Consider the following 13904-nt stretch of genomic DNA (forward strand, 5'->3'; position numbering starts at 1 on the left):
CACTCGTGTCGTTGTCCACCGCTTGATCAAACGATCATAGCAAATCAACGCCTACTCTTATAGTAGCGTCTTCTTGTATTCAGTACACACCTACTACGTACTACTACTAGTAGTAGTACTATTCCACAAACTCCTACCGATCCAGTGTGACTTCAGTCAACTCGACCTCTTCATCCTCATCGTCAATGGTAAAAATCGACGCGGCCGTCTTGTCTTGGCTCGGGTACTTTGGCGTATCGCCCTTATTCACGTCCACTTCGCAGTACTCGGCCTTTCGCGCATGCCTCTTGACATAGACGACAGCCGCCGCCGCCACCGCCACCGCCGCCACGAGCGCCGCCACGGACGCCCCCACCAGGGTCTTGACACTGCCAGAAGCGTCTTCCTGCATCTGTTGGTTCGATAGAGGTGGCACATTTGCCAGTACTTTGGTATCACTTAGCACGTCTTCGACGTTCAGTAGCAGCTGACTCAGCACGGGGAAATTGGGGCTGCCGAGCCCAGACACGGCATCCCATCCACTCTCTGCATGAAACGACAGGTCGCACACGGGCATGCCCGGTCCCATCCCCGCGGCGTTCGTGCCCGTGGTAATGTCATGGAATGCGAGAGGGTACGCGGCTTGTAGACGGTACAACGCCGGGTTTATAAACCCCAACGCTGGCTTGCCTATATAGAATATTCAATGATAGGAATATATATATATACAACTCGTCGTCGCTCAAGTCGAGATTTATGTAGATACACATGTGTCTGTTCGATATATAGAGTAGTCCTTGGTATATATATATATATATACCCAGGACTACTATATATATATATATATATATAGACTGAAAAATACACTTCAACGTACAATATCGATAAACCTATATATCCACATTCACTGCGTATCCACCACTTTTACGTAGCATCATCGTTCGTTGTAGTATATCGTACGTAAATATATTGAATACAATCCGATTCTACATCGATTCATATATATATATATATATATTTCCATTTTTCACTGGAGATAGTTTTACAACGATATATATATATATACATAAATATAGAATCGACATACCAGCATTCAATCGTAGGTCATTCACGAGTGTGATCATGGCGGCAAACGCGGGCGTCGACGCCGACGTGCCCGAGATCAGCGCCTTGTCGCCATTCAGCACCACAATGTAGTCGTGACCAAACGCTGTCACATCCGGATACGCTCTTCCGGACACGTTGAAGAAGCTCTACAAACACATGTTCACCAAGGTACTGTAGGTGTATATATATACATTCATGCAACCAGTACATATAATATGTATCAACTGTGTTGTTCAAACAAGGTATTCTTCATATACATGTGATTAGTACATGTCATACCGGTGGCGGGATGTTCCGAGTGGCCAAGTACCCTTGGACGGCGGCGTCCTGGTAAGCAGGCCGCGCATATTGCGTGGAAAAGCCGCCGCCGGACGTGATGGCCGACCCCAAAGAGCTCGTGCACACGACTTCGTCCAGCGTGTTGAAGAACCCCGACGAGTCGGTTAATTTGGACAGCATCGTGGCGCCGACGGAGGTCACGTACGGGCTAGACGTGGGCCACTGGGGACCATGCTGCTTGCACCACTCCGACTTGTTGTCAATGTTGGTTTTGCGTAGACCAGGACGTTGGCCCTAGAATCATAGATTTTATATATACATGTTGGTAACAACTACACCCAACTAACTACACCCACGCACGTCCATACACATTCAAACGCAAAGCAGCGGTCAAGATGAGATCAATGTCGCTAGTGGTTAGTAGCTACTAGCTACTAGATACTAGCCACGGTCGTTGCGATCGAGAAAATAGTGTGGGTGGTCGACGACTAGATACAATAGATAGATAGATATAGCAATCATAACTCCCGGGAGTTATCACATAATAATGTGCTTTTCGCACGTACTAATATTGGCCAATAATATTATAGGGGAATTATAGTTGAAATCATTACAGAACTCGAGCAAAGCAGTATGATTGGATCAAAAGAAATGAAAGTTGCTATTTGATTGGCTAACACGAATGACTCGTGGAGTAAACAACAAACGCATATAAAAAAGAGAATCAAACAACATACCCGTATGGGTTTTGGTTATTCTAACTCTAAACTGGAGTAAAATATGGAAAATGAATACATGGATCGACCCAACCAAAACTAACTGTAAGTACATATAGCAGCATAATGAGCCAATCAGATTGCAGGAAACATACTAGTATCACCATCCAATCTTTCTAGTTAAGCCAATCAAAAAATCACGTTGTGTCGAATATTTTCTGCCAATCCAAACGCTTGATTCGGCTTAGTCTCTATCCATTGGACAAAAAACTCACGAAGATCAATCAATGGATTCGAATATTTTATATTTCATGTATCCCACGTCCAACGTAAATATCAGTGCACCATATATACTCAACGCAAGACAAACATACCGCGACGCCGTCGTCGCCACTGGCCACAAACACCGATACCCCGCGGACGCCCAACTTCATGAGCAGCGGGTCGAACGATCGAGCGTAGGCTTCCGACGCGGCAAATATATGCTCTTCGTCATCCGCGTACGACAGAGACACGACATATGGCGGCTGTTTCATGGTCAGAATGTCCTCTGCCCACTCGACGAACGGCTCGTCCGCGGCGGAGAATGGATTCGATCCAGACTGGGACCACACATATGTCGTGGTGCGCGGGGCTAGCGCCGTAATGTACTGCAAGTCCAGCGACGCTTCTGCAGATGCCTGTCCCTCTGTGTCGTCCCGGGAGGGTACCTACACAAAAGCATATATATATATATCATACGCATCAAAATATATATCATACGCATCAAAACAAGCGCGACATGTTGAAGATATATATATATATATGTGCTTTTGGATAGTTTTTGGTTGTGGATGTGTAGGACGCACCTGATGAGTGACCAGGGTAGGAATAGCGTCGCCATCCATGTACTTGTTGAAAAAGGTCGAGAGGTCCTTGTCAGTCCACGCTTCTTCGTAGAACTCGGGGATGCCCTGGGCGTTGGTCTCGTTTGCGCTGGTTTGTCTGGGCACGCCATACCATTCGCGCAAGAAGGCGGGCGTGATGCCGCCGCCATCGCGGACGCTATCGACGGTGCTACTTGTATTGTTTTTCGACTCGTTGCCGTGCTGCTTGCCGTGGCCTTGGGTGGCCAGCAGCCGGCCAAGTGGATAAGCGTTCAAGCTGATGTACGACACGTCCGATAGCATCGATGGCGGCATGGCGAGCGGCTGGGACGCGCGCAAGATGCGACGATTGCCGCGACCGACGGGGTGGCCCGCTACACCATTGTAGGCATGGATTTCGGTTGCGAAGACGGCTTCTAGCGAGCGAACGGACCCGCGCACCTACCAGAAGCATGATGCATGGGTGGGATGTGCGACATGACGGACGACGAACAAGCAGCGGGTGGCGGTACCTTGAGACGATTGGTAGCGGGGGAGAACGCCACGTCGGCAATGTCGTGTTCTGCCAACCAACGGGTGATGGAAGGAACGGCGTCCGGTCGCGGCGACGTCAATGCGTCGGCTTCGTCGGCGGACAAGTGGCGGCCGTACGCTGCATTTCTAGCCTCAGCATACACGCAACGTGACTAAACGATCGCGCAGAGAGTGGATACGTACGTGGGGTCTGAAACGCTCCAGAACAGGTCCTCCAATGCCCGAGGTGTCGCGGCGGCGATGCCGATCGTCACGTCGACCTGCTCGTCGTGCAGCGCGCGATGGCCCTTGGTCCACGTCGCAGGGTGCTCCACAAACGCATTGAGCACGGGGTGGTGTCCCTGTGATGGGCTTGTCAGCGCGAGAAGCACAGCGGCAACCAACGGGCCATGGAAGGCGGCGCGACTCGGCAGATGCAGCAGCATTGAGTTCTGGAAAGACGACAAATGGGAGATGATACTGAGCTTAGGGGTAAGTAGGACGATGATATTATTCCACGAGTTAATCCAACCTTGTATTTGTATGCAATTAAAATAATTGTTTTGATAAGACACACATCCTTTACTCTGATATTGCAAAGTCGTCGGCGCAGCTGGTACACGAGTTGCGTCAACTGTCCGTCCGTCCATGGGGAGTCTCGGCACCGTCACCGATGTGGAACCTACTGCCCATGGCAACCTCGGCAGTTGGCTGAGTGTCCAATGGAGTTGGGGTCGTATGGTTACCAGTGGCTTATGACCAGTCGAAAGAACTTGCGAAACGTTGTGATGGTCACAGCGGCAACGAACGACTCGTGGGGTGTGCGATCTGTCTATCGTCCACACCATCTCGTTTGCTGATAGAGGTCGGATGTCTTCTGGGCCAAACTCGATCGCACATGCTTGCTCCACGCCCCCCAGAGTTCCGACATCACCAGCTACATCTTGCACCACTACGCCATACCATGTAGATGGCTGGCTGCCATGTTCGCAATAACCGTGGCCCAAGAAACAGTCTTCGGCTTTGTTGGACTTGGCGTCGCCTCAGCATGTAGGCCACCGCGGCGCTGAGACATGCCAGGCACTACGAACCGTAGGTGGATACATACAGTAGAAAGGTACTGAAGTGTATGCAGGTTGTATACGTATAGGTATGTAGGTAGGTTGGTGTACTTGCACTAGTGTGGCTTTGCAGGGCACACCTTGCTGGAATCCCCAAGCGAGACGCATGAAGCCAATACAGAGATTGTCGTCGTCGACATGCACTTCCCATGCTGCCATGAGCCTGGCTGGCCCCACGATGAGTTCCAAGATGCCGGTTGCCTGCGTTGTCCATGTCGATTTGAGAGAGATCGTCTTTGACATACATTCTGTCAATCACTCTACTGTAGAGCGTAGTACAATAATAAAAAAGAAAAAGATCGACGTAAATTTAAAAAAAAAATCCCTCCATTTGGTCGACAGTTGCTGTCACTTGCATGAAGGTTGCTGGGGATGCATCGGTCGGTACATACAGTCGCGCCGTCTTTGCGGGTTGATGCGTCGGTGGTGTCGGCTGTACACACCATACAACCTTCCATGTTAAGTGGTGATCTCCATGCCTGCCTGTGTGGTCCACTGATGCTCCATCGCCGTTCTCCTGTACGTCGGAACGCGAGGCAGCAGAAAAGCATGCGAATCTTATTACTCTTATCGAGCGACTCCACACGCCATACGGCTATCTACACTGGCCTGCCACAAAGTGTGGGGGACTCCTCGTTGTTGTACATACCTATCGCGTGGATTCACGATGCGCTGACATGGAGAACCAAGTTGATTCTTCAATACCTCGCCAAGATCGGAGAGCGCTTGCCCCATCGCGAACAGTCCATGACGAACGTAACTCAAGCTAGCATGTGTCGCATTGTTATCGCCTGTATATGCGCTCCTACGTGATCGGCAAGGCCTTCCCTGGTATGTCCGCAGATGCACCCGCAGCAGCAACAGCTTGGGTCGGGTCGTCCACGACACACCTTTACCAAATTAACGTGTAAAACGTTGTTTTTTTTAGTGCGTTTTTCGAAGAGCCATACCGTTAAAACGAGTTGCTAATTGCCCAGCAACTCGGTTAGGGGTCGACACAAGAAAGACGACGTGTCGAGTATTCCAATGAACGATACGTATTCGTGCCATTGGTGGCATTTAATATGGCGTTATATGTACTAGTATACTTAAGGCGCGGAGCGTGGGTACTGTTGGTAGTACAAAGTGGTAGAGAGATTACGACTCTTGTTACTCCATTTAACGTGTTTAACGCGTAACGTTTTATTTGTTCTTATTCGTGCGTGCAATTTCGAGACATACAACAGCCATCTGGTGCAGTTCCCTGCCTACAGCTCGAGGACGCCACAGCACTTCCAGCTGCCTTCCTGCTCCATCACACCGCCCTGTGCTGCGGACATATTTGCACCGCCTGCCTTCTCGTTCCATTGGCCCCATCTCCTTCATGTCGGAAGCACCACCATCAGCAAGAGGAGGAGCACAGTCGCAATCCATGTTCATTGCATCCAACGTAGGCTTCAAAGCGAGTGGCCACGGCATGCTCGCATGCGACTTTGACTCTGTCGCGACCCAGTTTCAACCCAAGTATTACATGAAGCAGCAGCAGCACAAGCCGACCCACACCAACAACACCACGGGCCTTGCTCCTTCTGACGCCATGCCGGTCACGGCCGACGACGATGACGAAGACGACGACACCCGTCGGGAAGTCGAGTTCCCCGATCCCGAGTACTCGATCAACCGCGTATCCGGGTTCCTCTGCGACTGTGCCACAGGTGCGCGCATCATGGACACATCCATCCTCAACTCGGAGGCCATGCTGTCCAACGTCATCGCGTACGTCCATGCGCGCATGAGCGTTGAACTCGACTTTGTCCAGCATTCGATCCCGTACGCTGGGGCGCCAGCATCGTGCCAGTTCTTCGCGTCCAAGAACTACAACGTGACGAAGAAGCTGCTGGTGTTCGTGTGCAGTTCGCGCGGGTCCACTTGCGGCATCTGGAGCCGCAGCCTCCTGCTTCGCTCGGGAGTGAACGTCGGTAGCATGCTCCCGTACTTCCGCAAGGCCATCGACAAGGGCTTTGGCGTGGTCGTGCTCAACCCAAACGTCAACTCTGTGCTCCGCGGCGCCACGAAACTCGCCATCCCGTGCTCGTCCACACCGGAAGAGCATGTCCATCATGTATGGGAGCACTTTATCTTTCCAAGCGCAGCCCATGAGATTCACTTCTTGGCGTACGGGTATGGCGGCGTGCTTGTGTCCAACCTGATCTTTAACCACGCGGTGATGGCGAACCTGCAGCCCAGGCTCGGGAACCTCGGGTTCCTAGAGTGCACAACCAGTACCAAGTGTCCTCCGCAGCTGCAGCATTCGATTGGGCCACGGTGGGTGAGCTGGGAAACGTCCAATGAAATCGGGTTCGGCAAGCAGATCCCGAATCAATCCGTCAACTCGGTGGGAATCACCATGTCGGCGGGGCCGACGGGGTCGTCGGATGGCGGCGGCGGCAGCTCGTCGTCCATCACGCAGACCGTGTTGGACCCTGTCTTTCGCTTCTTCGACGCCCCCAACGCCTATGAATTCCTCCGAACCGAAGCTAGGTGGCACAATGTGAACGTCGTGGATCAGTTCTTGAGCAAAACTCAACGGCGCAACGCCCCTATCCCTGTCAAGAAGACCTCAATGACAGTGGATGACTTCGACTTGCTCAAGGTGTTGGGCAAAGGCGCGTTCGGCAAGGTGATGCTCGTGCGAAGGAAATCCTCGGGCGCGACGTACGCGATGAAAGTGCTCAAGAAGCAGCACGTGGTGGCCAAAGCCCAAGTCGAACACACCCGAACCGAGCGCAAGCTGCTGCAAGATATTGACCATCCATTCATTGTTCGGCTTCGGTATGCGTTCCAAAATGGAGGGAACTTGTACTTGGTGATGGACTATTACGTCGGCGGGACGCTGTTTCACATGTTGCGGCAGCAGCGGCGATTCAAGGAGCATCAAGCGAGGCTGTATGGCGCGCAATTGGTGCTAGCATTTACCCATTTGCATTCATGCGACGTGGTATTTCGAGACCTCAAGCTCGAGAATATCCTCATGGACGGCGACGGGTTCATCGCGTTGGCCGACTTTGGCTTGAGCAAGGAACATGTCAAGTTGGACCACGACGCTGTCACGTTTTGTGGCACCCCCGAGTACCTCGCCCCCGAGGTGCTGCGGCGAAAAGCATATGGCAAGGCCGTCGACTGGTGGAGCTTTGGCATTGTCATGTACGAAATGCTCAGTGGTAGCACGCCGTTCTACAACACGAACCGGCAAAAGAACTTTTACAATATCCTGCACGAACCACTGGATGTATCGTCCAAGTACTTTTCCGACGATGCGCGGAGTCTCCTTCGCGGACTTCTTACCCGCAAGCCGCACCTCCGCCTTGGCTTCCACGGCGGCACTGAAGTGATGGCTCACCCGTTCTTTGCGGACGTGCCGTGGGACAAGGTGTATATGCGACAGGTGCGCCCGTCGTTTGTGCCCAACATCACAGCAGACGCCCCCCGCCCCAGCGACCAGGACGACATCCCCGCCTCCGTACGGAATGCCGGTGACTTCGACATGCCCGAAGCACACGTCGACGCGTTTGCCAACTTTACGTACCGATGCACAGAGCAAATCGACAACTGGAGCGAACTCCAACACTATCCCCATCTCAGCGTGCAGAACCCGACAACGACCCACGATGTGTGATCATGCTTCAACTGCGAATTGTAGTACCCCATGTATAATCATTCTAATGCTAGTACTAGTAGTAGTATGTACTATTAATAGTAGAAAAAGTGCTAGTATTAACTGGTGTTGCGTTCAATAGTACTTACTACATATAGCATGAACAATATTGGCGGTAGTACTACTAAGTAGTTGGCACCGAAACGAACCACGATATGTACGCAGTGAAGTGTTATCATTGTGGGACACACGCAGTACACTACGTACTGCAGTATAACTACGAAGTGGTATACTGCAATAGTACTACAGTGATGCTAGTAAGCGTCGTAGTAGTACTAATATAAATCGTACTACTATTATAGAATATTAATATTAATAACGTCAGGTCACGGATTATTGTATACGTCGTACTAGTACTACTATTAGTACACCGAACGTGCTGTTGATATTACTACGTACTACTACAGTAGTACGTAGTAATAATAATATTAATAGTAACGTTATACCTTATAATAGTAGTACTAGTATTAGTAGTACGAAGACTGTGGGGCTATCCAAAGGTCTACTAGTATGTAGCGCCCGCTTGCAATGGATCTCAAGAGTATGAGCTAATGTTGTTAGGGATATTACAGTCGAGATGTGTGGGTGTATACTGATGGGGTGATGAAGTATGTATTTATAGTAGGTATAATAGGTGGTACTGTACTAGTGCCGTTAGTACCTCTGGCATCTCGTCAAGGGCAATCACGGATTCAATCATATACTGTCTCATGGATGCAATATCATGGTATAGAGTTATCCAGTGCATGACGATGATCTGTCTACTGCCACAACTTGCGCGGCTTCATGTGGAAGTTTTCATACAATCGCATGAGGTTGCGCTCGAGCATGGCAACTGTCACCTTTCCGACCAACGGCACGTACGTCACGTTGGGAATCTATAAACCCAAGTCAGAAATATATATATATATATATATATATCGATTGGAGGATAATTTGGATATATATATATTTTTACCTGGAGCAGCGCTTGTTCGTCGACGTTCTTGTACGAGGCGACGTTGATGACAACCGTGCCTTCCGACACCCAGTCGAGCGGAAGCTTGTAGCTCTTGACCGGCACGCCCGTGATGATGACATCCGACTTGCGGCATGCCGACTCTGGGGTTTCGTCCGTCTATAGATGAATGAGGTACGATGAGAAAGAAGGGGAGATGAACATGCGGGGGGTGATGGACATACTTCGATGAGTTTGCCGCGGCGGAACAAGTACAGCGAGTTGATGTCGACGCTAAAGACGTCGGCGCCGTCGTTGGCGAGCATGGCGGCCAGTGGACGTCCGACGATGTCGCTTCGGTTGATGATGGTGATGCGTCGTCCGAGCAAGTGTTCTCCTTCGGGTTGCCTGCGGATGGTCGAAGAACATGTGTGACGATGGGAGATGGAGTGAGCAATGTATGACGTTGTATGTACAGTGTACGTACCCAAAGTTGTAAATGTTGAGGTGTTCCAAGATTTTGATGATTGCAAGGGGGGTGCACGGGAGCACGCACTTTTGCGTGCGTTCGTCGTCTACGTATCGAATGTTGCGGTACAAGTTGGACCGGTAAAAGTGGCACAACCCCTCGACGTCCTTCTTGATGGAAATGCTGTCGCGCACAAAGTCGTCCATGGTGCCACCGTAGAACGATGGAAACGTGCCAAAGCACGGATAGTAGACTAGGATTCCATGAACTTCGGGGTCCCGGTTCGCGTCCTCGACAGCTTCTTGCAGGAACTCCTTTTGGACTTCACGCAATTCGTATCGGATGCCGTCGCGGATGCACGCCTTGCCCGTCCATTCCGCGTACTTGCGCGCAGACGCGTCGTCGTTGGCCAGGAAGCCCACCAACTTGGGTCCCACGCCATGGAGCTCCTTGTTCACGTACTCCTTCATGGCGTCGCAGAAAGGCGCGGCCACGGCACCTGCATCGAGCTTCATGTTGACGTGTAGTTTTCTTAAATGGGTCAGTTTCGTGAATGGCTCGATCCGGACTGCTATCTTATTGGTGGTTCAATGAAAATATAAGCCAATCAAATGCGTTGGTTTGCCCGAACGAATGGCGAGTGTGGACTGGTCGGCGCCTTCACCTTTGCACTCGCTCAGTTACAAGCCAAGGTAGAGAGTCCAAGGCACCATGACAAAGGACTAGGACTCGAGCCAAGTAGCGTGTGCATGTGGCTGGGTTGGGAATTGCTTGTTAAGTCGAAGCGCACACTGTGTGGAGTTGCAAGCTGCCGTGTATTGGTTTTGCGAACTCCATGCAGAGTAGCCGAAATGCGTGGGAATTGAAGCGATATACATGCCGCAGGATTGGTATTGCGGCACGATGGCGGCATCCAGTCAACGCCAACTAACGCTGCTACAGTACAGTAGCTCCAAGTGTGTGTGAGCTTCACATCTCTAGCTTACATCATCACCTTGTCTCGCCTGTCCAAAACGCATCCGAATACAATGGTAAACCTCCGGATAACATTGTACAAATTATAATACAGACGTCCAAGTGTTCCATACAAACAAAGAGATATTGGGTGGATATTATAAAAGACGATGTGGTCCCGTGATTGGTCGATCCGATTGGGCACGATTATTGGTTGGGGAGAAGACTGGTTGGCTGGCTGACACAGCATTTGCCTCGACTCAATTTGGGTTTGCATTTCCTCAACACAAGAAACCAAGGTATGTCGATGCTGGTTGTGTGTGTGTGTGTGGATGTGGAGAAGCACGGGGACGATGCTTAGACTATGTGCATGAAGCGGGGGGGAGGGTGGATGGTGTCTTGTTTGGATGTGATTCCACAGGCGAGGGGAACAGCGACAGACAGGGCCAGCCATCCTCCACCAACTCGATTGCGTTGCAGCGACTCAAGGGAAGGACGCTCATGTTTGGTGTGTGTGTGTGTTGATGCGTAGATGAGCAACGATACCTTGACGTGGTTGTTGACCAAGAACAACAACGCCTTTTTGGTCAAGGGTGTGCAACCCAACAGCGACTTCTCGCGCGCCAAGTTCAACTTGTTGAACCGCCACAGCCGCAAGTACGACGCGTTGTCCGCCAACAAGGCAGTCGGCATCTCGTTGAACGATAAGAAGGTCGTGTTGACCACGAAGATCGCGAAGAACGCCCACTTCCCCGTCAAGTCGATCCACTCGGTGCCCTTGAACAAGGGTTTCCGCGCCAACGCGCACACGATCCGCGCCGAAATCTCCCGCAACTTCTACCGCGGCGACTTGAAGCGTGCCGCGCTTGCCCGATGGACTCAATTGAACCGCGTGGCCAAGATTGAAAAGGGCGTGCTCAAGAAGTCGGTCGCCAAGACCAAGCGCAACCAAGTCAAGGCGTAATTGTTTACCGAGAAATAATCATTCCACGGTTTCTTGAAATGCAGCGAAATCAACAACAGTGTCACATAACATTTCCCATGTTTGTGTGTGTGATGATGTTCTTCAGCAGCACTCATATAACTCTCGACCGTCAAAATCTGCGGCACTTGCCGTTGTCATTTACATGTCGAACGGCGGGTGGCTCTATTTCTGCTAAGCAAAAATGAGATGGTATCTCCAACGGTAAATTCAAACCTATTGCTAAAGCATAGGGTAAAGTCAAACTTCGTTTTTACGGTTGCTATTTTGGCAGTATCCGGACTTTTTAGAAATTTCGATGGCAGAAATTGTATTTTCGTGTGAAATACAGTACTATTATAGTAGCAACAAACCCTCCGGATAGAGCAAGAGTTTCTAACGTTATTCTAAATCCGTACAAATTGAAATAGAAATAAAAACACCGTTGACGATGCTCGATTGATGTTACAGTAGTAATCTACCGTATATTGTATATGTATTGCGACGGATTAATCTATTGCGACTCCTGTAATACAAGTACATAACTGATAATTTTCTTGTGGAAGTAACTGATATTTACTTGTGAACATGTTGAATATACTTCAAATTTGTATGACGCAATGGATTAACAAAGTTTTGAGAACGAATGTCGGCTGGTTGTGAAATATCACCTGTCGCAATACATATACACTATACGGTAATGTGTTTGGAACTGGTGAAGTGCCATGCAAGTGTCTTTAGTTGATCTCATACTAATGGTACTGTACTGGTAGTAATAATTCTGATGCGATTGATGTATAGAGCTAAATATAAACCGCACAGCAGGACATTCGAGGTTGAGTTTACTCTTTGACGTCAGGTTAGTGTCCATCCATCCCCCTCATATGTTGGTGCTGCAATGTCGACATGACATTTACGAGCTCAAACCTGGCTTCAACATCGTGGGAACTGACGACACTACGTGCCACTTGGTATACCCGTTTCCTTGAACTTCGTCATCCTTCCTGACTGACATGACCACCAGGTGCTCGAACCAGCCAACCATGTCGAGCCCATGCATGCCATCATCAACGTGTCCACGGACATGCAGAGTGCGGTGCTTCGCCCCATCGGGGTTGTCGCTATCAACAACACTGCCGTGACAACGATAACGTCATTGCGGATGGGCGACGTCGTGTCGTTTGGTTGTCCGACGGATGCCGAAGGGGTGTTGTTGCTGTTCAAGTGGGCAACGTCACCCTATCCTTTTGATTCCTCAATTGGTGTGACGTGATGATACTCCACAGGTTTGACGCGTATGTGACGCACAGCGTGGGCGATTCCATCGTAGCGCGCAACCGCAAGAAGCCCATGTTGACCAAATTGAATCATGTACCAGTAGCGTTTTCTCTTACTAGTAGACAAGGGTCACGATAACACATGTATGTATACGTAGGTACTGGGGCACATTCCGTACATGAACGACATGTTTGTATCGGCCCAGTTGCTCGATTCGGCCAAACTGTAGCTACTCCTACTACTCCTCGTTATTGCAAGCTCCACACGTTTCAATGTAGGAAAAACCAAAGCTTTGACATCGACAGCGACGACGACGACAGCGACAACGACGACGACGTGACGGACAAGAACAACGCTGCTGCTGCTTTTGATGTGAATGAAGCGGACAAGTCGACGTTATCGCTAAAAGTGAAACGAAGTAAGCGCACAACGGTGGTGGCAGCGCAAGTACGACCGACTAGAGTTCAGCCAGTGGATGATATCAGTGGAGCTATTGCTACTCTGCAATCTCGTCACGTTGCAGAGCGAACGCAGTGGCAGGATGACTTATGCGCAGCAAAGAAACAAGTCCAACGGCTGCAGCAGGAGCTAGCGTCGAAACAACCCGCGACGTGTGAGTCGAGCTCGCAATGTAACCTTCCCGAGACCGTTCCAGGAGCTGATGCCAGCCATGAACAAGAATCGTCGATACAGAAGCGCGCAACTCCAGTTGCAAAACCAGCGTCGTGGCTGTCGGTGATCGTACTGGGCAGAGAATGGCCCGTGCACACCAAACATGTTTTGGTGGTGGCCAGTGTCGTCTACTTCACTTGCAAAGGTGCGTACCGTCATGTCTCCACGTAGGCTGTGGTTGTCATGGTTCGTTTAGGGGCATGTAGGGCCATCAATAAAGCTTAGCCGTGCGAGCCGAAAAGTTCATTAGTGGGGTCAACAATTCGCTCATTGGTGAACGTGGGACCAATCAGAGCTAGGAGAGTTGAATTAACCGGAACACCTCCAGTAATATACTAGAGTAGCATACAAATATGCA

General features: G+C 50.3%; 7 protein-coding genes across 9 annotated transcripts; 4 read left to right on the forward strand and 3 right to left on the reverse strand.

Annotated features, from left to right (window-relative positions):
- Positions 1–16: 16 nt before the first annotated feature.
- H257_14364 (hypothetical protein) lies at positions 17–3923 on the reverse strand. Its single transcript, XM_009842137.1, has 7 exons — positions 3665–3923; positions 3460–3607; positions 2930–3388; positions 2456–2791; positions 1366–1659; positions 1067–1232; positions 17–669 (listed from the first exon to the last, which is right to left on the reverse strand). Exons 1-7 carry the CDS (start codon positions 3904–3906, stop codon positions 134–136), a joined length of 2181 nt encoding a protein of 726 aa, XP_009840439.1. The 5' UTR covers positions 3907–3923; the 3' UTR covers positions 17–133.
- A 131-nt stretch (positions 3924–4054) lies between these two features.
- On the reverse strand, positions 4055–4907 carry H257_14365 (hypothetical protein). The gene has a single exon (XM_009842138.1). It carries the CDS (start codon positions 4822–4824, stop codon positions 4504–4506), a length of 321 nt encoding a protein of 106 aa, XP_009840440.1. The 5' UTR covers positions 4825–4907; the 3' UTR covers positions 4055–4503.
- Positions 4886–5467, forward strand: H257_14366 (hypothetical protein). The gene has a single exon (XM_009842139.1). The coding sequence runs from the start codon at positions 4954–4956 to the stop codon at positions 5392–5394; it is 441 nt and encodes a 146-aa protein (XP_009840441.1). The 5' UTR covers positions 4886–4953; the 3' UTR covers positions 5395–5467.
- Positions 5468–5804: 337 nt separating this feature from the next.
- H257_14367 (AGC protein kinase) lies at positions 5805–8338 on the forward strand. Its single transcript, XM_009842140.1, has one exon. The coding sequence runs from the start codon at positions 5945–5947 to the stop codon at positions 8234–8236; it is 2292 nt and encodes a 763-aa protein (XP_009840442.1). The 5' UTR covers positions 5805–5944; the 3' UTR covers positions 8237–8338.
- A 535-nt stretch (positions 8339–8873) lies between these two features.
- H257_14368 (hypothetical protein) lies at positions 8874–10219 on the reverse strand. The gene is made up of 4 exons (XM_009842141.1): positions 9700–10219; positions 9458–9620; positions 9234–9392; positions 8874–9153 (listed from the first exon to the last, which is right to left on the reverse strand). The coding sequence occupies exons 1-4, from the start codon at positions 10194–10196 to the stop codon at positions 9037–9039; spliced, it is 936 nt and encodes a 311-aa protein (XP_009840443.1). The 5' UTR covers positions 10197–10219; the 3' UTR covers positions 8874–9036.
- Positions 10220–10853: 634 nt separating this feature from the next.
- On the forward strand, positions 10854–11677 carry H257_14369. Of its 2 annotated transcripts, none has more exons than XM_009842143.1 (2): positions 10854–10934; positions 11168–11677. In XM_009842143.1, exon 2 carries the CDS (start codon positions 11168–11170, stop codon positions 11597–11599), a length of 432 nt encoding a protein of 143 aa, XP_009840445.1. In that variant the 5' UTR covers positions 10854–10934; the 3' UTR covers positions 11600–11677. The 2 variants fall into 2 exon arrangements, with proteins under 2 accessions (XP_009840445.1, XP_009840444.1); XM_009842142.1 differs by having other exon boundaries at positions 10914–10934; positions 10997–11599.
- Positions 11678–12425: 748 nt separating this feature from the next.
- Positions 12426–13898, forward strand: H257_14370. 2 transcript variants are annotated; one of them, XM_009842144.1, is made up of 6 exons: positions 12426–12567; positions 12621–12820; positions 12883–12967; positions 13032–13099; positions 13153–13691; positions 13743–13898. In XM_009842144.1, the coding sequence occupies exons 1-6, from the start codon at positions 12481–12483 to the stop codon at positions 13769–13771; spliced, it is 1008 nt and encodes a 335-aa protein (XP_009840446.1). In that variant the 5' UTR covers positions 12426–12480; the 3' UTR covers positions 13772–13898. The 2 variants fall into 2 exon arrangements, with proteins under 2 accessions (XP_009840446.1, XP_009840447.1); XM_009842145.1 differs by having other exon boundaries at positions 12621–12967.
- Positions 13899–13904: the final 6 nt, after the last annotated feature.

Source organism: Aphanomyces astaci (genome assembly GCF_000520075.1).
Source record: "Aphanomyces astaci strain APO3 unplaced genomic scaffold supercont1.57, whole genome shotgun sequence".
Lineage (NCBI taxonomy): Eukaryota > Oomycota > Saprolegniomycetes > Saprolegniales > Verrucalvaceae > Aphanomyces > Aphanomyces astaci.

What these genes read in the sequence shown, in the direction of transcription:
- H257_14366 (XM_009842139.1), top strand. Translation starts at nt 4,954, where the DNA reads ATGCATCGGTCGGTACATACAGTCGCGCCGTCTTTGCGGGTTGATGCG.
- H257_14365 (XM_009842138.1), bottom strand. Translation starts at nt 4,824, where the DNA reads ATGTCAAAGACGATCTCTCTCAAATCGACATGGACAACGCAGGCAACC.
- H257_14370 (XM_009842144.1), top strand. Translation starts at nt 12,481, where the DNA reads ATGTTGGTGCTGCAATGTCGACATGACATTTACGAGCTCAAACCTGGC. An exon ending in ACGACACTACGTGCCACTTG is followed by an intron (nt 12,568 to 12,620) that starts GTATACCCGTTT and finishes CATGACCACCAG; the next exon opens with GTGCTCGAACCAGCCAACCA. An exon ending in TTGCTCGATTCGGCCAAACT is followed by an intron (nt 13,100 to 13,152) that starts GTAGCTACTCCT and finishes GTTTCAATGTAG; the next exon opens with GAAAAACCAAAGCTTTGACA.
- H257_14364 (XM_009842137.1), bottom strand. Translation starts at nt 3,906, where the DNA reads ATGCTGCTGCATCTGCCGAGTCGCGCCGCCTTCCATGGCCCGTTGGTT. An exon ending in CCGCTACCAATCGTCTCAAG is followed by an intron (nt 3,389 to 3,459) that starts GTACCGCCACCC and finishes TGCTTCTGGTAG; the next exon opens with GTGCGCGGGTCCGTTCGCTC. An exon ending in CTCGGAACATCCCGCCACCG is followed by an intron (nt 1,233 to 1,365) that starts GTATGACATGTA and finishes ATGTGTTTGTAG; the next exon opens with AGCTTCTTCAACGTGTCCGG.
- H257_14367 (XM_009842140.1), top strand. Translation starts at nt 5,945, where the DNA reads ATGTCGGAAGCACCACCATCAGCAAGAGGAGGAGCACAGTCGCAATCC.
- H257_14368 (XM_009842141.1), bottom strand. Translation starts at nt 10,196, where the DNA reads ATGAAGCTCGATGCAGGTGCCGTGGCCGCGCCTTTCTGCGACGCCATG. An exon ending in CTCAACATTTACAACTTTGG is followed by an intron (nt 9,621 to 9,699) that starts GTACGTACACTG and finishes GACCATCCGCAG; the next exon opens with GCAACCCGAAGGAGAACACT. An exon ending in ACGAACAAGCGCTGCTCCAG is followed by an intron (nt 9,154 to 9,233) that starts GTAAAAATATAT and finishes TTGGGTTTATAG; the next exon opens with ATTCCCAACGTGACGTACGT.
- H257_14369 (XM_009842143.1), top strand. Translation starts at nt 11,168, where the DNA reads ATGAGCAACGATACCTTGACGTGGTTGTTGACCAAGAACAACAACGCC.